The sequence below is a fragment of the Balaenoptera borealis genome, assembly GCF_965194805.1.
Source record: "Balaenoptera borealis genome assembly, chromosome: 11".
NCBI lineage: Eukaryota > Metazoa > Chordata > Mammalia > Artiodactyla > Balaenopteridae > Balaenoptera > Balaenoptera borealis.
The window spans coordinates 54,612,968-54,638,117 of NC_138868.1; the positions used below are offsets into that span (position 1 = coordinate 54,612,968).

Here is a 25,150-nt window from a genome sequence, read left to right on the forward strand (position 1 = left end):
TTATTTTATTTTTTATTTTTTGGCTGTGTTGGGTCTTTGTTGCTGCGCGCGGGCTTTATCTAGTTGCAGCGAGTGGGGGCTACTCTTCATAGTGGTGCGCAGGCTACTCTTCGTTGCGGTGCATGGGCTTCTCATTGTGGGGGCTTCTCTTGTTGTGGAGCACGGGCTCTAGGTGCGCTGGCTTCAGTAGTTGTGGCACGCAGGCTCAGTGTTGTGGCTCACGGGCTCTAGAGCACAGGCTCTGTAGTTGTGGCTCACGGGCTTAGTTGTTCCACGGCATGTGGGATCTTCCCAGACCAGGGCTTGAACGCGTGTTCCCTGCATTGGCAGGCAGATTCTTAACCTGCGCCACCAGGGAAGCCCCTATCTAATTGTTTTAATTGCAATTCCCTGATGACTTGTGATATTGAGAATCTTTTCATATGCTTATATGCTTATTTTCATATGATTATCTCTGTATCTTCTTTGGTAAGGTGACAGTTCAGATCGTTTGCCCATTTTTTAATTGGGTTGTTTATATTTCTATTGCTGAGTTTTTAGAACTCTTTGCATATTTTGTATTCTATTCTTTATCAGATAAGTGGTTTTCAAATATTTTCTCCCAGTCTGTGGCTTGTCTTTTCATTCTATTAATAGTCATTTTTGCAGAGCAGAAGTCTTAATTTTAATGAAATCCAACTTAACAATTTCTTCTTTCATGGCTCATGTGTTTGGTGTTGTATGTAAAAAGTCATCTCCAAGCCTAAGGTCACCTAGGTTTTCTCCACTGTTATCCTCTAAAAGGTGAATAGTAATTATTATTTCACATTTAGATCTGTGATTGATTTTGAGTTAATTTTTGTGAAAGATATAGGTCTATATCTAAATTTTTTGTTTTGTTTTTGTTTGTTTGTATGTGGGTGTCCAGTGGTTCCAGCACCGTTTGGTGAAAAAGACTATCCTTTCTCCATTGAATTGCTTTTATTCCTTTGTCAAAGATTAGTTGACCATATTTGTGTGTTTCTATTTCTGGGCTCTATATTCTGTTCTACTGACTTGTTTGTCTGTTCTTTTGCCCATACCACATTGTCCTGATTACTGTAGTTTTATAGTAAGTCTTGACAGAAGATAGTGTCAGTCTTCCAACTTTGTTCTTCTCCAGTATTTTGTTGGTGATTCTGGGTTTTTTGCTTTTCTCTTTTAACTTTAGAATCAGTTTGTTGATATCCACAAAATAATTTGCTGGGATGTCACTGAATCTATAGGTCAAGTTGGGAAAAATTGATATCATAATAGTGTCTTCCTGTCCCTGAACATGGACAATTTCTCCATTTATTTGGGTCTCCTTTGATCTCTTTCATTGGAGTTTTGTAGTTTTCTTCATATAGATCTTCTACATAATTTGTTAGATTTGTACCTAAGTATTTTATTTTTTCATACTAATGTAATTGATGTTGTGTTTTTAATTTCAAATTCCCATTATTCCTTGTTACATAAGAAAGCAGTTGACTTTTGTGTATTAACCCTGTATCATGCAACCTTGCTGTAATCACTTGTTAGTTCCAGGAGGTTTTGGGTTGGTTTTTTGTTTTTGTTTTGTCAATTCTTTGGGATTTTCTACATAGACAATCATATCATCTGTAAACAAAGATGACTTCATTTATTTCTTTCCCAGTATACATAGCTTTTATTTCCTTTTCTTGCCTTATTGCATAGCTAGGACTTTCAGTACATGTTTAAGAGAGTGGTGAAAGGGGACATCCTGTGTTGTTCTCCAACATAGGGAGAAAGCGTCTGGTTTTTCACCATTAAGTATTTTGGCAAATATTAGTAGGTTTCTTGGCAAGTATTCTTTACCAAATTGATGAAGTTCTCCTTTATTTCTAGTTGAATGTCACATGCTTTTTCAGCATCCATTGATATGGTTATATGATTTTTTTTTCTTTAGCCTGGTTGATGTGGTGAAATCCATTAATTGATTATTGAAAGTTAAATCTGTCTTGCATACCTGGAATATAGTTTCATTTGGCCATGGTGTATAATTCTTCTTATATGTTGATGGATTTGATTTGCTAATATTTTGTTGGGGATTTTGTATCTATGTTTATGACAAATACTGGTCTGTAATTTTCCTTTCTAGTGATGGCTTTGGTTTTGGTGTGAGGATGATGCTGGCCTCATAGAATGAGTTAGGAAGTTCTTCTGTATTTTGGAAGAGATTTTCAAAAACTGGTATAATGTCTTATTTAAATGTTTGGTAAAATTTACCAGTGAAGCCATCTGGATTGGTACTTTCTGTTTTGGAAGGTTATTAATTATTGATTTAATTTCTTATGTATATATATATATGTATAGGCCTATTCAGATTGTCAGTTTCTCCTAGTGTGAGTTTTGGTAGATTGTCTTTCAAGGAATTGATCCATTTCATCTAAGTTACCAAATTTATGGGCATAGAGTTGTTTATAGTATTTTTAATTATTCTTTTAATGTCCATGAGATCAGTTGTGATGGCTCCTCTTTCATTCTTCATATTAGTAATTTCTGTCTTTTCTTGGTTAGCCTGGCTAGAATTTTATCAATCTTACCTTTTCAAAAACACAGCTTTTGGTTTTGTTTACTTTGTGATTTTCTCCATTTAATTTATTCTGTTTGGAGTTCACTAACTTCTTGAATCTGTAGATTTATTTCTTTTGCCTAATTTGGGAAGTTTTTAGCCATTATTTACTACAAGTCCTTTTCATCCCTGCCCACTTTCTCCTTTCCTCCTGGTACTTGATGATACAAGTGCTAGATCTTTTGGTATCATTCCACAGATTTCTGAAGCTCTGTTCATTTTTATCTCTATTGTTTAAATTGGGTAGTTTCTATTGTTTTATCTTCCAGATTAAAGATTCTTTTCTCTGTTTCCTACATTCTGCTGTTGAGCTCATTCATTGAGTTTTTTATTTCAGTTCTTTAGGTCTTCACTTTCTTTATTGAGATTTTCTGGGGTTTTTTTGTCAAGATGTTCTATTTTTTGTTTCAAGCATGTTCTTAATTTCTTTTTAAAAATTAATGTTTATTGGAGTATAGTTGATTTACAATGTTGTTTTAGTTTCTACTGTACAGCAAAGTGAATCAGTTATACATTTACATATACATATATCTACTCTTTTTTAGATTATATTCCCATATAGGTTCTTAATTTCTATTGAAGCATTTTTGTGATGGCTACTCTCAGATCGTTGTCAGATAATTGTAACGTGTCTGTTTGTCTCAAGTGTTGGCATCTATTGATTATCCTTTTTTATTTACTTTGACATCTTCCTGGTTCTTGGTCTGATGAGTGATTTTTGATTGAAACTTGTACATTTGGGGTATTATGTTACGAGTCTCTGGATCTTATTTAAACCTTCTATCTTACCTGGCTTCCTCTGACACCTCTGGTAGTGGAAGGAAGAGGCACCATCTCATTACTGCCAGGTTGGGATGGAAGTCCAAGTTCCCCAAGAAGCTTCCATTGACACTCATGTGGCAGAGGAGTGTTTGCGTGTGAGTGTAAGAGGGCTTGTTAGTGCTGACTAGGAATGGGAGTTCCAGCTGCCCACATAGGGAATAAGGTGGTCTCAATAGCACTGCATAGTAATGAAAGTTCTGGCTCTCTACTTGGCCTCCTCTGATATTACCCAGCAGGAAGGGAGAAGGTTATCTTGTTACAGCTGTAGTGAGGCTGCAGGCTCCCCCTGTGGTATCCACTGACATTATAGGGGGCTTGGTTAGTTACTGTCTGGAAGGGATGAAAGCACCAGGTCTCTACTTGGCTTTCTCCAAAATCTGTGGAATATTAGAGCACCTATGTTCAGCTTGGTAAGGATGGAAATCTACTTTTTGTTTCTATGGATTTGCTTATTTCAGTAATTTCATATAAATGGAATCTGTGGCCTTTTAAAACTGGCTTTTTTTTTTTAGTTAGCATAATGTTTTCAAGATTCATCCATGTTGTAGCATATATAAGTACTTCATTTCTTGTTATTGCCAAATAATATTCCATTGTATATATACCACATTTTATTTATCTGTTCATCAGATGGTGGACATTTGGATTGATTTCATTGTTTGGCTATTATGAATAATGCTGCTGTGAACATTCATATTCACATTTTTGTCTGGGCATGTTTTTTATTCTATTGGGTATATACATATGTCTAGAAGTGGAATTGCTGGGTCCTAAGGTAATTCTGTGTTTAACATTTTGAGAACTCCATTTCTTTTTTATTATTAATTTGTGTCTTATTGTACTGTGGTGTTAGGAAAGAGGCCTGATATATTTTATAGTGTATTTTAGGTTCTTAGAACTGTTCCCAGATTTTATTTCTGCTCTGTTCTTTGCTTACATCTGTATTCTTTCCATTAAAATGACAGGTGCTGATAATTAAGTTACTCAAGAGATCTGTAAGTTACATGAGTATTAAAGTGCTTTAAACCAATCACATTTTGAAACATTGTGAGTGCTCAGTTATTCATAGGCATAACTTTTATATTCATAAATTTACCTGTGCTTTTAATTATTTAGAAAAAAGAAAGTGAGTGCCTGCAGTTAAAAATTTTGGTGCTTCGAAATGAACTGGAAAGACAGAAGAAAGCTTTGGGACGGGAGGTGGCATTACTGCATAAGGAACAAATTGCATTACAGGACAAAGGTGAGTAAAAACACCATACAAACAGCCTAGCCTCCACATTCAGTAATTTTCCTTTCTTTTTCTCCATAGGCTCAAATAGTCATCTTTGTATAAATATACTAGAACAATTTTTTTAAGATTTTTGAAGTATTTTGAAGTTAATATGTACAGTATAGTGTATACACACACAGACACACTTCACATTTTCACAATGAACACACCTGCATAAGCAGAATCTCCATCAAGAAACAGAGACAGGGACCCCAGAAGCCCAGAAGTTTCATGTTCTCTTCCATTCATGGCATCTCTAGCCAGACTAACTACTACCTTGACTCACTATACCATAGATTGGGTTTGCCTAATTTTGAACTTTATACACATAGAACCATATAATATATACATTTTATGTGCTGGCTTTTGTTCAACATTTTGTTTGTAAGATTCATCCCTACCTGAATGTAATGTAGTCTTAGTTTATCTTTGCTGCCAATAGTATTACACTGAGCGAACATGTATTTATTTATTCTTGCTTTTGGCATTTCATTAATTTCTAGTTGGGGACTATTACAGGCAATGTTTCCGTGAATAGTATAGTACATGTTTCTTAAAGAAGTTTTTTGTTTTTTTGTTTTTTTGTTTTTTTATTTATGGCTGTGTTGGGTCTTCGTTTTTCTGTGAGAGGGCTTTCTCTAGTTGTGGCAAGCGGGGGCCACTCTTCATCACGGTGCGCGGGCCTCTCTCTATCACGGCCTCTCTTGTTGCGGAGCACAGGTTCCAGACGTGCAGGCTCAGTAATTGTGGCTCACGGGCCCAGTTGCTCCGCTGCATGTGGGATCTTCCCAGACCAGGGCTCGAACCCGTGTCCCCTGCATTGGCAGGCAGATTCTCAACCACTGCACCAGCAGGGAAGCCCCTTAAAGAAGTTTTGTAATGCATTTCTTTTGGATATAAACCCAGGAGCAGAATTACATAGTCATAGTATATGCACATCTTCAGCTTTAGTAGGTTGTGTCCAAAACTTTTCCAAAGTAGTTGTGCCAATTTACCTCTTCTCCATCCAGCAGTGTATCCTCCATCCTTGTCAGCCTTTGGTACTTTCTGTCTTTTGTATTTTAGCCTTCCTGGTGGGTATGTTGTTAGTGTCTCCTTGCAATTTTAATTTTGATTTCCCTGAAGACTAATGAAGTTGAACACTATTTCGTATGTTTCTTGCTGATTGGGATACATTCCTTTTGAAGCACCTGTTAAAAGTCTTTTGCCTCTCCCCCAACTTCTATTGGTTTGAGTAATATTGTTTTTTGATTATATATTATGGGTATGGTTTCTTTGTTTGAAATATGCATTGAAAATATATTCTCCCATTCTGTGGCTTGGTAGTTCACCCTTTTGTGATACTTTTACATGAACACAAGTTCCATTTTATCAGTCTTGTCTTTTCTAGTTAAGGTCTTTTGTGTCTAGTTTAAGAAATATTTGTCTATTTTAATGTCGTAAAGATCTTCTGTGTTTTCTTTTAAATGCTTTACTCTTGAACTTTTTACATTTATATCTGTAATTCATCAGGAATTGATTTTTTTATGTATGATGTAAGATAAGAGTCAAGACTCACTTTTTACATATAGATAGTCAGTTGGCCCAGCACCGTTTATTGAAAACCATCCTTTCCCCATTGCACTGCTGTTTCTCTTTTGTCATAAATAAGGTAAACATATACTTGTCTGTTACAAGACCATGTGTTCTGTTTCACTGAACTGTTACTCTATTCTTTTGCCCTTATCTTACTGTTTTAATTTCTCTCATGTTATATTTGGTCTTGCTCTCTGTTAAAGTTCTTCAGCTTAGCTGTTCTTCAAGATCACCTAGGTTATTCTTGTCCTTTTGCATTTTCATATGAACTTCTACACAGAAAAGAAACCTTATTAGGATTTTGATTGGGAATACATTTGATATATTTACCAACACAATTGGGGTTAATAGACATCTTTACAGTATTGAGTCTTCCAATCCAAGAAAATGGTATATGCCTTTGTTTGTTAGATCATTTTTACAAAATCTTATTGAAATAAAGTAGTTGTTAGTAAATGGATGTTTTCCATGATTCACTGAATTTATCAATATTTCTATTTTTGATGTTTTATGATAACTGTTATAACTATCTTTAACTTTTATTTTCTACTTGTTGCTGATATATGGAAATATGAATGATTTTTTTAAAGTGGTATTGATTTTATTATATGTGCAACGAAATGTTCCCCGGAAGTTTCATAGACAAATTAGCAATTCTAATGTTAGGGTAATGGCCCTGCAGCTGCAGCTCTCACAGTGATTGATGATTTATTTATTTATTTATTATAAGCTAATTATATTTACAATTAAATTCAATTATACTATAATTAAATTGATTCTATTCTAATTATTTTATGACATAAGATAAGAAAATTACAGAAAGTTTTTTAAACAGCTTTATTGAGATTTAATTCATATACCATGCAGTTCATTTTAAAGTGTATAATTCAGTCTTTTTTGGTTTATTTATAGGGTTATACAATGATCACAGTCTAATTGTCCCTCCTAAAAGAAAATTCATACCCATTAAACAGTTGTTCCAAATTTCCCCTTTCATAAACCCTAAGCAACCACTGATTCATTTTCTGTCTCTATAAATTTGTCTTTTCTGGACAATTTATGTAAATGGAATCATGCAATATGTGGTCTTTTGTGACCAACATTTTTCATTTAATGTAACATTTCAAGGTTCATTCATGTTGTAGCATGTGTCATTACTTCTTTTTTTTTTAAATAAAATTCAATTACATGGATATACTACGTTTTATTTATCCATTCATCAGTTGATGAAAATTTGGATTGTTTCCAGTTTTTGCCTATTATGAGTAATGCTTCTATGAACGTTCATATATAAGTTTTTGTAAGGAAGTATGTTTTTATTTCTCTTGAATACGCCTGAGGGTAGAATTGCTAGATCATGTGATAACTGTTTAACTTTTTGAGCAATTGCCAGCTGTTTTTCACAGCAACTGTACCATTTTACTTTCCCACCAGCAATATATGAGGGTCCTAGTTTCTCAGTGTCCTCACCAATACATGTTATTTTCTCTCTTTATTAGTGTAGCCTTCCTAATGAGTGTGAAGTGGTATCTCATGGTAGTTTGTTTTTTTTTTTTTAATATATATTTATTTTGGCTGCATCAGGTCTTAGTTGTGGCACGCAGGCTTCTCTCTAGTTGTGGCTCACAGGCTCAGTAGTTGTGGTGCGTGGGGTCTAGAGTGTGCAGGCTTAGTTGCCCCTTGACACATGGGATCTTAGTTCCACAATCAGGGATCGAACCCGTGTCCCCTGCATTGGAAGGTGGGTTCTTAACCACTGGACCACCAGGGAAGTCCCTTGCATGATAGTTTTGAATCACATTTCCCTAATGGCTAATATGCTTATTACAGTTGATTTTTGTATAATAATTTTACAGGCATACCTAATTTTATTGCACTTCACTTTATTGCACTTTGCAGATAATTGCTTTTTTTTTTTTTAAACTGAAGGTTTGTGACACTCCTGTGTTAAGCAAGTTTATTGGTACCATTTTTACAATAGCTTTTGCTCACTTCATGTCTCTATGTTACATTTTGGTAATTCTTGCAATACTTCAAACTTTCACATTATTATTGTATTTGTTATGGTGATCTGTGATCAGTGATCTTTGATGTACAATTGTACTTGTTTTGGGGCACCACAAATCATGCCCATATAAGACAACGAACTTAATCGATAAACGTTATGTGTGTTCTGACTGTTGCAGTAACTAGCCATTCCCCTGTCTCTCCCCCTCTTCTGGGGCCTCCCTATTCCCTGAGCCACAATAATTTCGAAATTAGGTTAGTTAATAACCCTACAGTGCTCTCTAAGTGTTCAAGTGAAAGGAAGTGTCATACGTCTCTCACTTTAAATCAAAAGGTACAAATGATGAAGGAAAACATTTTGAAAGCCAAGATAGGCTGAAAGCTAGGCTCTTGAGCCAAGCAGCCAAGTTGTGAATGCAAAGAAAAGTTCCTGAAGGAAATTAAAAGTGCTACTCCATTGAGTACATGGATGATAAAAAAGTGAAATAGCTGTATTGCTGATATGGAGAAAGTTTTAGAGGTCTGGATAGAAGATCAAATCAGCCACAACATTCCCTTAAGCCAAAGCCTAATCCAGAGCAAGGCCCTAACTCTCTTCAATTCTATGAAGGCTGAGAGAGGTGAAGAAGCTGCAGAAGAGAAGTTTGAAGCTAGCAGAGACTAGTCCATGAGGTTTAAGGGAAGAGGCATTCTCAATAATATAGAAGTGCAAGGTGAAGCAGCAGGTGCTGACGTAGAAGCTGCAGCAGGTTATCTAGAAGATCTAGCTAGATAATGAATGAAGGTGGTTACACTAAACAACAGAGTTGCAGTGAAGACAAAACAACCATATACTGGAAGAAGATGCCACCTAAGATGTTCATAGCTAAAGAAGAGAAGTCAGTGCCTGGCTTCAAAGCTTCAAAGGACAGGCTGACTCTCTTGTTAGGGGCTAATGCAGCTGGTGACTTTAAGTCGAAGCCAGTGCTCATTTACTGTTCTCAAAATCCTAGGACCCTTAAGAATTATGCTAAATGTACTCTGCCTATGCTCTATAAATGGAAAAAGAAAGCCTGGATAGCAGCACACACCTCTGTTTACAGCATAGTTTACTGAATTTTTTTTTTTAATTTATTAATTTTTGGCTGTGTTGGGTCTTCGTTTTTGTGCGAGGGCTTTCTCTAGTTGCGGCGAGCGGGGGCCACTCTTCATCATGGTGCGCGGGCCTCTCACTATCGCGGCCTCTCTTGTTGCGGAGCACAGGCTCCAGACGCGCAGGCTCAGTAATTGTGGCTCACGGGCCCAGCTGCTCCGCGGCATGTGGGATCTTCCCAGACCAGGGCTCGAACCCATGTCCCCTGCATTAGCAGGCAGATTCTCAACCACTGCGCCACCAGGGAAGCCCTACCGAATATTTTATGCCCACTGTTGAGACCTACGGCTTAGGAGAAAAGATTTCTTTCAAAATATCACTGCTCATTGATAGTGTACCTGGTCACCCAAGAGCTCTGCAGATGTGGTGGAAATAGTAAGAGAACTAGAATTAGAAGTGGAGTCTGAAGATGTGATTGAAATGCTACAAGCTCATGGTAAACTTAAACGGATAAGGAGTTACTTCTTACAGATAAGCAAAGAAAGCTTGAGATGGAAACTACTCCTGGTGAAGATGCTGTGAAGATTGTTGAAACAACAACAAAGGATTTAGAATATTAAATAAACTTAGTTGATAAAGCAGCAGGGTTTGAGATAAGATTGACTCCAGTTTTGAAAGGAGTTCTACTGTGGGTAAAATGCTAACAAACAGCAAGCACTGCATGCTGCAGAGAAATTGTGAAAGGAAGAGTCTATCTATGTGGCAGACTTTATTGCTGTCTTGTTTTAAGAAATTGGCCATAGCCACTCCAACCTTCAGCACCCACCACCCTGATCAATTAGCAGTCATCAACATCAAGGCAAGACCCTCTACCAGCAAAAAGAGTATGACTCTCCAAAGGCTCAGATGATGGTTAACTTTTTTTTTATTAACGAAGTATATTTTCATTAAGGTATGCACCTTGTTTTTTTAGACAGTGCTATTACACACTTAATAGACTACAGAATAGTGCAAACGTAACTTTTATGTGTACTAGAAAACCAAAAAAATCATGTGACTTGCTTTATTACAATATTTGCTTTATTGTGGTGGTCTGGAACCAGACCTGTGATATCTACGAGTTATGTGTGTATATCCAAGGAACTTATTAATTCTGATTGTTGTTAGATTCTTTTGAATTTTATGTGTACAGTCAGTTCACCTGCAAATAATGGCATTTTAATTTATTTCCTAATATTAATGCCTTAAGGGACTTCCCTGGCAGTCCAATGGTTAAGACTCCACACTTCCACTGCAGAGGGGCGGGTTCAATTCCTGGTCGGGGAATTAAGATCCCACATGCTACACAGCCAAAAAAAAAAAGAGAAAAATTAATGCCTTAAATTTTTTTTTCTTGCCTGATTGCACTGTCTAGTATATCCATTATAATATTAAATAGAAGAGGTGACAGTGGATATCTTTGTCTCATTTCTAGTCTCAGGGAGGAAGCTTTCAGTGTTTCACTATTAAGTATGGTGTTTTATTTTAAGCTTTTTTGTGGTTTTTATTTTGTGGTTTACATTTTTAACATCATTTCCTCATTTTGTCATTTTGTGATACTATTTTTTAATGAATTTTTAAGAGTTCAGTATGTGAGCATTCATTTCTTTGTCTTTTTATGTTTCTAAAAATCTGTTCACTTGAGGTATAATTTATATACAATAAAATTAATCAATTTTAAATATACAATTTAATAAGTTTAACTAATGTATTCAGACAAGTAACTGCCACCATGGTGAATGAAAGACATTTCCATCACACTGAAAATTTCCCCTTTCCTCTTTGTAGTCAATTCATTCCCCTCCCTTTTGACCACTGGCAACTACTGATCTGCTTTCTGACATCATTTGCCTTTTATAGAATTTTATATAAATGGAATCATATAATATATACTCTTTATATTTGGCTCTTTTTCACTTAGCATAATGATTTTGGGATTTATCCATGTGGTTGCATGTGTCAGGAATGAATTTCTTTTTATTGTTGAGTAGTATTCCACTATGTGTTTGTGGAATACACACACACAATTTGTTTATACATTTATCTATATACTAGATTTGTTTCCTGTCTTTGAGTTATTATGAACAAAGTTGCTGTAAATATTTGAGTAGAAGCCCTTGTGTGGGCATATTCTCTTGGTTAAATAACTAGGGGTGGGCTTGCTGAATGTATATAGTAAGAGTGTGTTTAACTTTGTAAAACTGTTATGCTGTTTGGCATTCCCACTAGCAATGCATGAGAGTTCCATTTACTTCATATCCAAACATTTTTCATTTTAGCCATCCTAGTAGATGCATGGTTGTTTCTCATTGTGGTTTTAATTTGTATTTCTCTGGTAACGAATGAGGTTGAACATGTTTTCCTGTGCTTATCTGTTATCTGCATCTTTTCTCTGGTGAAATGTTTAGATCTTTTTTGGCTACTTTTTAAAATTTTTTCCCTTTGGGAGTGTTCGAGAATATCTTCTTATTGATGTCTAAGAGTTCTTTATATACTCTAGATACATGTCATTTATCAGATACATGTTTTACATATTTTTCTCCTTAATAATGTCTTTTGAGTTTATTCATCATTTCTTTTTAGATAAACTTTGTCTTGTAGAAATCTTCGCTTAACTCAAGGACACTTAAGGTTTTCTCCTGTTTTCTTCCAGAATTTTTTATCATTTTAGTTATTAGATTTATGTCTGTGATTTATTTGGGGTTAACTTTTGTGTATGGTGTGAAGAGAAGAGTCTCCTGAACACTGCTGGGACTCTTATTTGTCTACCCGCTCTGCGTTGTGGCCTAGAAACACTCCCCACCCAGTAAGCTGGAGGAGTATAGGGCTCACCTTGTTTGTTTCCCTTCTCTCAGAAACCACTGACTGTCCTGGGCTACCTATTATCCGGTGTCTGAAACTGTTGTGTATAATTTTGTATGATTTTTTAGTTGTTTACAGTGGGAGGGTAAATCTGATGTATGTTTTTCCATCATTCAGAAATAAATGTCTTTTTCCTGTGCTTTCTCACCTCTGTGCTTGTTATGAGAATATGCTTTTCCCATCTCTACTTGGTTCAGTTATTTTGCTTCTTCAAAGACATACTTAAATATGAGCTCTCTTCCGAGGCTTTTTTCTCCCTCATCCAGAGATTTCTTGCTCCTCCTGTGACCCCATAGTATTTTTTTTTAATATTTTATTTATTTATTTATTTATTTATTTATTTATTTATTTATTTATTTATGCATACTTCGCTGGGTCTTAGTTGCGTCACGTGGGATCTTTAGTTGTGGCATGCAGACTCGTAGTTGCGGCATGCATGTGGGATCTAGTTCCCCAATCAGGGATGGAACCCAGGCCCCCTACATTGGGAGCACAGAGTCTTAACCACTGCGCCACCAGGGAAGTCCCCCCCATAGTATTTTTGATGTTGCTTATTTTACTAATTAGTTGGTTTGGACTTTGAGGGCAGAAACTTTACATTTTTATGTTAGTATCCTTCGTAGTGCCCAACGTAGTGCCTTACGTGGCACCCAGAGAGCATGAGCACAGAGTGAGGCTCTGAGGGGCTCTCTTCTAGGTAATGTGCATTACATACAGTGCATGAATCTTTTATCCTTAGTTCATCTGCAGTGCATCCTTTTTTGGCTACCTGTTTGTTTTCAGTGTATTTCAGACAGTTGAGATTGATAGATAAATGACATGTAATGGCAAACAGAAAATCAGTTGTGTTGGGAGTGTATTTGGAATGTGAATAAAGTAGGCCATAGTTAACAAGTTTTAAATTTTTATACTGTATGAAATACAGGTTAGACTCAAAGAATAATTTTACTTCATTTCAGTAATTTTAGAAAAATATAGTTTAAATTTAAAGGGATAGGTTTTGATTCAGAGTGCTTTGATGCATGCCTGGCTTCATTATTTGCCGGCTGTGTAACCTTGTCCAATTACTTGGCTTCATCTCTAAGATAAAGTTAATAATAGTGCTTATGACTATGTTGATATCCTGCTGAGTTTTAACAGGCTCCTAAGTTCTGCTCATGTTGCTGGTCTGTGGAGCACACTTTGTGTAGCAAGGATGTGTATGATGATCAGATGAGTTGTAAAATTGAAATGATCTTATAAAAATAGGAACAAAAGGCTCTGTCTTATTCCTATATCACACCTTGTTGAATTTCTGTACTGTTTAAAACAAAGTCCTTCCTGACTGAAGATGGCCTCCTCTGATCCACCTCAATCTGAATGCTTTAGCCATACTCACGTTCTTTTAGAACTTTTAGAAACTTAAATTTGCTTTAGTCTGTCTCACTTGCATTTAGGCCTCTGTTAATTGGCGCTTTCTCCAGGAAATCTTCACTGGCTCTCTTCCCTTTCGTGTGTTTCCATAGCACCTGTGCTTTTCCATTATAGCACTGTAATTGTTAGTTTGTTTCTTCCTCTAGACTGTAACATCCCTGAGGGTTGGGATAGTGCCTGGGGCATAGTAAGCATTCAATAAATATTTGTTGAAGGAATGAATCATAGTCTAATGTTACGGGCATCACTGCTAAAGGACAAAGACTTCTGTAGCTTCTAGCTTAGTATTCATTTGGGAAAACTGATACTCTCATGAGAAATACTGTAGAAAAAGTGTATATTCTTTGGCAGTGATTGTCAGAACTATCCGCGTTCCAATACAGATTGCATATTAACGTTTATACCTGAGAGTCTGGAATAATGCCATTTAAAATCATGACATATTATGAGCAAAGTCCATTTCCATAGAGTCTCTGTTAGAATGACTCCAAATAAATAGATAGCTGTTGTGTACATATAAGATCTATTTTAAGAGGTCTCATCTTCTGTGAAAAGACACATTTCTTTGGTGCTTTGGAAGTACCATCAACTTTTATAATACTCAGATTGCCTGCTACCTGTAGCATGTATGCCTACATACCTTTTTCAAGACCATAAGTTTTTAAAATGAAAACACTATAGGATTTTAGAGGGATTAGGGACTTTTGCCTTCTTCTAATAAGAGAAGCAAAAATAATAATAGCTACAGTATTTCAGTTACCATACTTATAGGTATGATATGAGTTATTTAATTACCACAGTAACTTTATTAGGTGTAGGTACTATTATTATTTACATTTACAGTTGAGGAAACTCTAGGTCACAGTCAGAGACAGTAGATACCTTACTGAAGTTCACACAACTAATGACAGGTGATGTGGTTAAAATCTTTCTATTGATTCCAAAACTCAATCACAATATGATACCACCTTTTTTTATCAGTAGTGTGATGTGTAAAGTCCATGGAATGTATATTATTAAGGCATATGGTAAAAAGATAGGGAGATATAGTTCTTCAGTTGTGTTCCCAGTTGTGTTTTTCCCTCTTATACTGATAGAGGGAAGTCCCAAGAAGTCTGTCACCAGCCTTGAAACAGGTGAACTTCTAAACAGTGACTTCTATCCCATTTAAAAGACTGAGGTATAATAATAATTGCTCATATTTGTAGAATGCTTATTAGTGCCAGGCAGTGTCATGTGTTTTCTATTCTTCATCTCATTTTGTTCTTACTAATTGTCCTATGAATTAAAGGTATTGTTATTATCTCCCTAGTAATAAAGATATCATATATTATTATCCAATTTATAGATGAGGAAACTGAGTTTCAGAGGCCCAAAGCCACATAGCAAGTTATGACAGAGCCTGTGTTCAAAGTTACTGATACCAAACAGTGCTGCAAAGGAAGATTATAGGATTTTGTAAATACCCATTTTAATTCTGACAGTCAAGTCAGAATTAGTCAGCACATTCTTGTATCTCCACTTTATCATGGACAGAAAGGCTGGTAATGCTCAAGTTAAATATGTATTTGCCAGAATGAGTCAGAATTGTTGGTTTTTAACACTGACTTTGTACTTCAGGAGCTTTCATCCCACTTTTATATATGTTTTTTGAGATGAGTATTATTTTATATTTTTCTGAACTCTTAGAATCATGGGCGGGTTAGGATCTAATGTTGGCACTTTGGGCTCAAATCTAAGCAGGAGAAAGAGTGCTGCTATTGGCTGTACTTTTCTGCCATTGGGAATCTCTATATGCTGTGATGGTAAGATCTGACGGGTTGGAAAGAAGGGTTGGCTAGATACAGATAACCATATTTCAGTACCAGTAGATCCTAATCTACTTGTTAGGGACCCCTGTTCTTTATAGTGATTCTGCTGGGTTACCAGGGACTCATTCTTATCTATTAAAAGTTCATTTGTGTTGAACATCATTCTTGTATACTTACATGAATGTACTATTTAATGAATCTTGAGCCAAGTTAAAATATTTTAGAAGCACCTGAGTCACTGGTATTGGTAACATGAAGGGGAAAAGTGTATTTGTCACTGCATTTGCAGCTTTGATTTAGTGTGTTTGCTAGCCAATAGTGAAATGATTTGCTAATAAAAATATTACTAATGGCTTCTTACATATCATGACTTCTCTTTGACACTTGGTGCTTATCTACATACTTGGTTCTCAGCCCAGAAGCTCAGTTAAGATACAGTCAGTAATATATGACATTTTGTCTTTGCTACTGATTTTTCTGAGTGACCATAAAGGAGCTAATTAACTTCTGAATCTTTTTATACATCTGTGTAGTAAGGATAGCAGCTCATAGCAGTGCCATAGGGATTAATTTGTGTAAACATTTGGAAGAAACTAGTACCTATTACATATTTTATATTTTTGTTCATGAGAATTCATTGCGGCTGAATGATTTATCACAAAGAGGCAAAAAGATAATTTCTATCCATGTCTCTGACTTGCTGGGTGGCCACATAACTCTGAGGGGCCTCGTTACTCCATACCTGTAAGTTTCCCCTTCCCGTTCCTGGAAAGCAGTGGTTCTCAACTTATGGTCTACAGCAACTTCCAGCTGGGTCACGGGCTGATCTTTTCAGCATTAATGTTTATTTATGTATATATTTTCATTTCCAGCAGATAAATTAGTTATGATGTTCAATAAAAAAAACAGATTTCCCCTCATTAGTGTCTCAAGCCGAATAACCTTCACATTAACTAATTATATATTGGTTTACAGGGTCTTTTGCTCTAACTCAACCCCCAAATCTTTGAAATGAGAAGCAGCACTCTATAATTAATTTGCTTGAAATTTGGTTTAGAAAATCGTATGAAACATTGGTCTTAAGGAAATGTGTTTAGTAGAACTGAAACACATTTAAACATGTTGATAAAATTTAAGAACTCTTCAGTGGTGCCTGGGGAGTGATGTTAACTTTATAAAAGCAGAGTTCCCTAATCTTTGTAGGAAGGAACTACTTTTTAATCCAGTTAGTTTCTTGATATTAATGATAACATATATGTAGTACTTTATAGTTAGAAAGTGCTTGCACAAAGATGATCATATTTGATCCTTAAAGTATCTCTGAAGCTAAGTATGGCAAGTATTGTTACCTTCATTTTATATATGAGATGCTGAGAAGGTAAGTGACTTAGCGAGGTACAAACAGACAGGAGCAGAGTTGGAATGTAGATCCAGACCTTTTGTCTCCAAATTCTTTGCTTTTCTCACTATTCCATACTATTTAAAACCTTGCAAAATCTGAATCCTACATAAATCCTATGAAGCAGGTAATTTTTATTGAAATCCTGTAGCATGCCAGATCTTTTTTCACTTGCGGTATTATCATTTAATTCTTAAAATAGTACTAAGAGATAATAATTATTACTCCCTTTTTCCAAATGAGGAAAACTGGGGCTTAGAGACATTTCTCAAGGTTGCATAGATAAGTAACAGATCCAGATTCTGATTTAGATTTATTTCATTCCAAAGCCTGTCTTGTTTCTAACTAAACATAATATCATTGTTGCTTTCTCTGGTATATGTCTAACAGATAAACTGACTGATAGTTTGCTAGTTTTCCATTTTACCTATGGACTTAGATGGAGAACTTTGCTCTGCTATATTCGTTATTATTACAAGATGAGTAAAGTGAATTTTCTCCAAAGATTTCTTTGATTTGGTTGTATCTTAATTAAGAGATCTAGATTAAAGATCTGTCAGTCTCTCAGTTTGTCCTTAGGCAAATCATCCAACTTTTGAGGCCAATTTTCTTTTCACAGACAAACCAAACAAAATTTTGAATTATATAGTCAAGATTTCTTATAGCTCTGAGATTCTAGTTATCTTAGGAGATAGGATTGACAGAAAGGATAGGGATCTCTTCACCTTTTTTGGTGAATCTCTTTATTTTTTGAAGTTTTATGCTAATGATAAATTTCCCAGCAATGAAAGAAGAAAAGAAAAAAAAAGAAGAAGATTCTCTGCCCCAAGTGTGTCTATAGATGCCATTTGTTAACTGGAAAGCCTCCATTTGGTGGGAATGATCTATTGGAATTCTCTAATCAGCCATACTCAACTCCTGTTTTACAGAGTCTTTGATCTGTTTTGGTAAGGAAGGGCAAAAACTCATTCTGTAAGTGACATTGTGTGTAGAAGAGGTCAGAAGTGTCAGATTTCATTGCTCAGATCTGGGGAGAGAAATTCCTCTTGGTAATTTCAGTGAATAAAAAGTTTTGATCCTTTATTGCCACAATAAGAAATTATTTATATGAAGTTTCCATCAATTATGATAATTATTGTCATTTTGCAATAAATTTGAGTAATTAAGGTGAAATATATATATATATATATATGGTTTGTTCTATTTAATTAGCTTCTGCTTGGTCAGTAAATTATTATGCTTATTTGGCCTGCATCTCAGATAATAGAAGAATCACACAATATATTTAAATTGGTGCTTTAGCTTCCATCAAAAGGTTATAGATTTCTATTTGAACTTACAAAGACATTATTAAGCATTGTGTAACAATTTTCTCCTCATAGGTTATAAGATCACAAGTTGAAAAATTAGTTCTCACAAACTTTATAATTCAAGATATATTTATTACACATGACGGCAAAATTTAAATTTTATTCGTCTGTAAACGTGCTCTGATTTTCCTGTAGCCATCTGACAGAAATTCCTAAACAAATTTCCTTCAAAATTAATATCTGCCTTTCAAAACTTTGGGGACCTGAGGACAATTTTTCCCTGGGATTTATTAAAGTTTCTTTACTTTCAGTTGTTGGCCTGTATGCAGCTTGTGAAAGGCAGTAAAAGACAGACAGACAACTTGGTGGTGGGGCGGGCAAAGGTAGATTCTAAGTAAACCTCAGATTTTCTTTTCAGAATGATTCATTTTCCATATATTTGTAATGATTTATTTCAGTAATATCTTAATTGGATTGTAAGAAAGTCAAACTGTCATATTTTAATCTCCCCCCCTTGCCATGGAAAGTATAGATGTGTAGAAATAAGCCACCGGACAGAATTTTATTTTGGTTTGTCATCATTTTTTCTCTACTTATTACCCAAAAGCATTGGGAGTAGCATTTACAAAAAATACATTTACAATTAGATGTTTTAACACAGAAGTAAAAGGAGATCGTAAGGCATGTAAAGGATGTGGGAAAGGCATTGATGTGTGTATGTACACGCGTGCCTTTGTCAGTTCATTTATTCATCATTTATGGAGCAGACAAAAGGAACCAGGCATTGTGTAAGATGTTAGAAACAGAATGACAGATGTGATGGTTATATGACAGAAATACATGGAGAGTACCATAGGAACACAGAAGATGAGCATCTGAAAATCAGAACACCATGTAAAGGAGGTGACACTTGAGCTGAGTCTAGAAGAATATGTAGTAGATAGCTAGGGAGAGAAGGTGCGACTTTCCAGGTAGAGAGAACAGTTATACAGAGGCATGGAAGTAGAGTAGAGAATTTCAGGTAATTCCAGTAAAGCCTCAGCTAACCTTTGAGTAAAGGTCCATAGGAGAGGCTAGAGAGGTAAATAACAACCTAATCATAAAGGAAGTTATGTCAAAAAGTTTGGAGATCTATTGAAATAACTTAAGCAAATTTCTCAAAGACAAAAAGTAGATACAACTGTGTTGATGACTATAATATAGAATGGAGATTAGACGTATGTTTTAGAAAATTCTCTTTGAAGAGTTAAGCGTAGAGAATTGTCATGACAGAAGTTATTACAGTAATCTAAGCAGTACATAATTAAAATCTAAACAGTTTGGAAATGTAAAGGGAGGAGGGAGTGTGTGGGTTCAAGAGATATTTAATGATGGACTCTACTGTTAATGGTTTAGTGGATTGGAGGAGAGAAGGAGAGAGAAAGATTTAGATAGTTTCCGATTTCTGGTTTGGACAACTGGCCAGATAATTAACCATTCATCGGAACAAATACTGGAGGAGTAGCAGATGTTGGGGGAAAGGGGGAAAGGGGAAGAATCAAGACTTCCAATTTTGGATAATTACCTAATGGGTAAGATAGTAAACAAGAAACCAACAAATAAAGTAAATGTCAGATTGTGAGAAGGACTAGAAACAAGCTGTGGTGATAGAAGTTAACTATGGGAGACCATGTTTACAAAGATTGCTCAGAAAAGGATGGCTTGAGGAGATCAGTCTTGCAAGATAAGAATTGCTGGGGTACCAACAATGGGAACAGCACGTGAAAAGGCTTGGACATAGGAAGTGCCTGTATTGTAGGATAGAAAGGACGCCACTGTAGCTGGAACATAATTTGTTAGGAAGAGAGTAGCAGCATGACATGAGGTTGGAGAAGAAGGAATTCAAAGTGTAAGCGAAGATATTTGCCTTATCCATTGAACAGGAGGAGAAGGCTAAGAAAATGGCATGGAGGCTTCTGAGTTTCATATTAGGTTGTAGGTAGGATTATGAAGAAATCCTTCTATTATTTCAAGGCTTATGAGGTAAGGTAATTAATATATTGGATTTAGGGGAGGTTTAAGGATTGGGGGGAATGTATGGAGTAGTCATCTCCAAGAATGAGAAAGCAGACTAAGGAGGAAATTGTAATAAGATTATTGGATGTTGTGCCTATTTGTGCTTTGTGGTTGTTATTTTTAAGGTAAAATCAATCAGGCTGGTTGTGTACTTTTTTCTCTCTACTTGGAGCTTCATGGGGGCAGGTTGAGAAAATGCAAATACTCAGTAAAAGTGAAATTATCCCCATTTTACAGATGAGGAAAATGAAGTTCAGAGAAGTTAACACTTGTTTAGAGCCGTGAAAGTAAAATTTAACCCAGATCTTTCTGATTCCTAAGTCCATGGGCTTTCCAGTATAGTATACTTCCTCCCATAGGATCTGCCTGTTGTTTTTAAGCATTAAATCAGCTCTGACCTTCTTAGCTGTCAAGCCAGTTGTGTAGAGTTATGAAAGGTATCAATGCTTCCCTTTGCCTGTTACAAGGAAGTATGTCAGTTCTTTAGGGAGAAAAAAATCTTCTCTTGGCACCAAATTCCAAGAGGAATTTAGCATGCAGTTTCTTATGTGCTAGATATTAGATATCCTAATGAAATACAGCCAATTGCAAATTTTTGCAAAAGTTACAGCAAGAAATATCTATTAACCCTTGAGAACGGGAGCATCGTAAATCATAGTACAGAAAAGGCATTTCTGTGGGGAGAAAAACTAAAATAGTCGAAGTATATTGCTTTTTGGTCATCTGCCTTGATGTAGAAAGCTCAGAAGAATGACAATTTATTGGTTTTAACTGTAATTTTGACAGGAGCTGGCCACTGGCCAGTCTGAGACCAAACTCTCGGTGAGAGGGAGCCTAAAGAGTCTGTGTTTTGTTTAGTTGATTGAAACAAGATTCATATTCTTTAGCTATTCAATTTATAGGAGACAGCATTGACATTTGGTTATTAAAATTAAAGTGCCTGACTTGAGTTCTTGCTGAACAGAGGGGCCATGGTGTATGCATGGATAGGGCCAAGGGTTTCAGAAAGCAGTTTCGAAGTATGGTAAACCAAGCCATGTACTTGCTTTCTCTCCCTCTCAATGACTCATTGATATGATGATAAAGATACATGCATACAAAATAAGTCCTTGGTGATGGTGAAAATAAAAGAGGGTGCCGTTGGAATAGCAAAGATTTTTGACATAGTTCTCAAAGACACAAAGTAGATAGAATTGTATTGATGAATAAACTAGAGCAGAGGAAAACTGCAAGCTGGAATACAGTGGAAAAGGCTGAAGTGGGAGTTTCTGGTAGAGCTCTCAGATGCCTCAACTTGCAATTCCCAAGTATCGAAATCAGGAATGATGGAGCAATAATTAGGGTAACTGGGCCTACTGGCCCATTTTCTTTCCTTTGTGAATTTGGGGTAACTTCCTATAACATTTGCTCCAACTGCTTTCTAAACATAATGGTTTCCTGACCTGGTTAGGTTCCGTGGTATGAGATTTTGGCATAGAAAGGTAGAGCAAAGCCTGACTGTGGAATTTTACAACCAACCCAGAGAGAAGACGTGAAAGGCAGCTCTACTTAGGAGTGAAATACCCTGAAGTAACATAATCCCACAGTAAACTTCACCTTATTTGATAGAGATTTAAAGTAAAGGTACTGCCTTCTCCCAGCATATATACCTTGAAGGAACGCTAATTGTCAGCAGGAACTGCCCACTTACGCTGAGCTGCCATTCAGGGGTGAAGCCTTTTATGTAAATAAATCTTTATAGCTTCAAAGGAAACCTGCATTATTACCTATGCTAACCAATCTAATCACTTATTCGTGGATTTAAAGGGAAAACCAAGGGTCATCATATATTTGAGGAAAACACTATGAATTAGACCAGGTTGAACAAACAGAATCGCTGACCTAAAAGAAACAGAAAATACAAAGAACAGAGAAGAGCTTTAAAAAAACTTAAATTAATATCCTCAGATTTGACTTCCAGCCTCTGTCTGGGATGTAGAAAGGTGGAAGGAGCATCACTTCCACACTAACAACAAGAGAAAGCTGGATAATGTACAAAATTATAACTTTTCTTGAATCTATCCAAGTACTAAGATTTCAGGGCAACCAGTCCCTAGGGGAGGGAAAGTATCACTGAGAAAGCCCTACCCAGGGACACAGAGTATGGCCTGGTTTAACCAGGACAACAGAGGAACTCCCTGCCTTCCTCCCCAGCCAGGCTAGAAAGCACAGAATAACAAGTCACTGTAGGTGGAGAGGCAAGAGCATGGTGAGACACCCTTACTTAGGTGCTGGTTCACAGGGAATACCTAAATCTGGGAATAGTATAGTGTCATTGAGAAAAAGCCTCTGTCAGACCATCCACACCATTACCACCAATGCCACCACCACCCCCAAAAGGGAAAAATTAGAGGAAATTTGAAGAATGTGATACACTGAAGGTAATCATGGCAGCAGTGGAACCCAAATCCAGCTCGGTTCCTGATTGTATTGACTCATTCCTCCAAATTAACAGAAGAATAAGCATGTCTTTTTCTTTCTCTGTTGCCCTGCAAATGATGTTCAATATTAAATCAAAATTTTTGAGACAAAAAAAAAAAAAAAGCAAAACCAAACCAAACCAAAAAACCATCACTACCATTACCAACACCACCACCAACAACAAAAAGTTGACAGGAGAAGAAATTAACAGAAAAAGACTTCAGAGATGACTTAGATGTTGGGACTGTCAGAGTATTTAAAATAACTATGGTTAATATGCCTCAGAATTTTGTGGAAAGGTGGATAATGTACAATAACAGATGGTAAATTTCAGCTGAGAGGTGGTGGAAACTGTAAGAAACAGTCTAATGGATAGACTATAAACCAAAAACACAGTAATGAGATGAAGAATGCCTTTGACAGACTCATTGGTAGATTCAACACAACTGAGGAAAGAATCATTGAACTTGAAGATAGGTCAACAGAAATTACCCAAACTGAAGTGCAAAGAGACTCTTTCACATAAAACTAAGTTATTTCATTATCAGCTGTCTTATACTTCAAGAAATAATAAAGGAAATTCTTCAGCAGGAGAAACATGATACCATACAGAAACTTAGCTCTACACACAAAAATTGAGAGCTCCAGAAATGGCTGAAAGGAAGATATTATAAAGAAATTTTTTTCTTATTTTTAATTGCTCTAAAAGACTATTGATTTTCTAATGCAAAAATAACAATGTTTTGGAGTTGGTAACATGCATAAAGTAAAATTTATGAAGTATTTTAAGAGTGGGGAAGGGAAGAGTTGGGAGTGTACTGTTGTCAGGATTTTATACTCTACATGAGGTGGTATAATTTTATTTGAAGGTAAACTGTTATTAATTTAAGTTATATATTGTAAACTCTGGGGCAACCACTAAAAATTTTAGAGGGAGGTAAGAACGAGCTGATTGTGAAGAAAGAGGAAGTCATAAAAAAATAATCCAAAAGCACAGAAAAAGAGGGATAAAGAAACAAAGAATAAATGGAACATTGAGAAAACAGCTAACAAAATGGTAGTTTTTAATCTAAATGTATCAATGATTATATTAAGTGTAAGTATTCTAAATACCTCAGTTAAAAAAGAGATTGTTCAGATTTTATAAAGATAAAAAAAAGACCCAACTAAAGCCTATCTACAAGAAACACACTTTTAATTTAAGGATATAGATAGAGTAAAGGTAAAAGAATGGAAAAAATGCACTATGCAAATACCAACGAAAAGAAGGCCAAAGTGGCTCTAGTAATATCAGGCAAGGTAGACTTCAGAACAATGAATATTACCTGCAATAAAGAAGGATATTACATTATGGTGAAGAGGCTAGTTCATGAAAAGACGTAACAATTCTAAATATGTATGAATATAACAACCAAGCTTATATATATATATATATGTAAATCAAAAACTGATGGAACTGAAAGGAGAAATAGCTAAATGCACAATTATAGTTGGTAACCATAACACTAATTTCTCAGTAATTTGTAGAACAAGTAGAGAGAAAATCAGTAAGGAGAGAAGACATTAACAACATTATCAACTAACTTGACCTAATTAACAGTAGAACACCAGCAGAATATACATTTTTTTCAAGTACATATGGAATATTTAGTTAGGCCATATTTGGTGTCATAAAACAAATAAATGCAAAATAATCAAAATAATGCAAAGTATTGTCTCTCACCAAAACAGAAATAGCTAGAAATCACTGACTGAAAGATATCTGCAAAACTCTTAATATTTTGAAATTGTACAACGCACACACACACACACACACACACACACACACACACACACATATACATACCATGGGTCAAAGAAGAAATAACAAGGAAAATTGGAAAATATTTTGATGTGACTGAAAATGAAAATATATCAACATTTTAAGGGATGCATGCTTAGAGGAAAGTTATATCATTTGATGCTTATACTAGAAAAGAAGAAAGGACTTCATTCAATAACCTAAGCTTATACCTTAACTAGAAAAGAAGAGCAAATTAAACCCAAATCAGGCAGAAGGAAGGAAATAATCGAGGGCAGTAATCAGTCAAATTGAAAACAAAAAGAGTAGAGAATGTCAATGAAACTAAAAGGTGTCCTTTGAAAAGATCAATAAAATTGATAATCCTCTAGCCAGACTGACCGAGTAAAAAGAGAGAAAGTGTGAATTACCAGTATCAGGAATGAGAGAGGGGATATCACTACAGATCCTGCAGCAATTAAAGTAAATAGGTAATATTTTGAATAACATGATCGTAGTATGTCAGAAGGGCACTGGAACAAGGCTGAAGGCTGGTCAAATCTGGGACCACTTGAGCACCAAAATAATTAAATCCAGTAATGAATTATAAATCTTTGAAAAATAAAAGAGAATTCATGATTCCATACTGATAATAGATAGCTAATGGAGAAGGAAGGGC

General features: G+C 35.7%; 1 protein-coding gene across 6 annotated transcripts in view; it reads left to right on the forward strand.

Moving 5' to 3' along the window:
- The window catches only part of UVRAG (UV radiation resistance associated), a 316,243-nt gene that overhangs the window by 150,186 nt on the left and 140,907 nt on the right, over window positions 1-25,150 (forward strand). For all 6 annotated transcript variants that reach the window (XM_082342238.1, XM_082342240.1, XM_082342239.1 and 3 more), the window contains one exon: window positions 4,532-4,658. In XM_082342238.1, coding sequence (XP_082198364.1) covers window positions 4,532-4,658 — 127 coding nt within the window. The remainder of the gene's footprint in view (window positions 1-4,531; window positions 4,659-25,150) is intronic.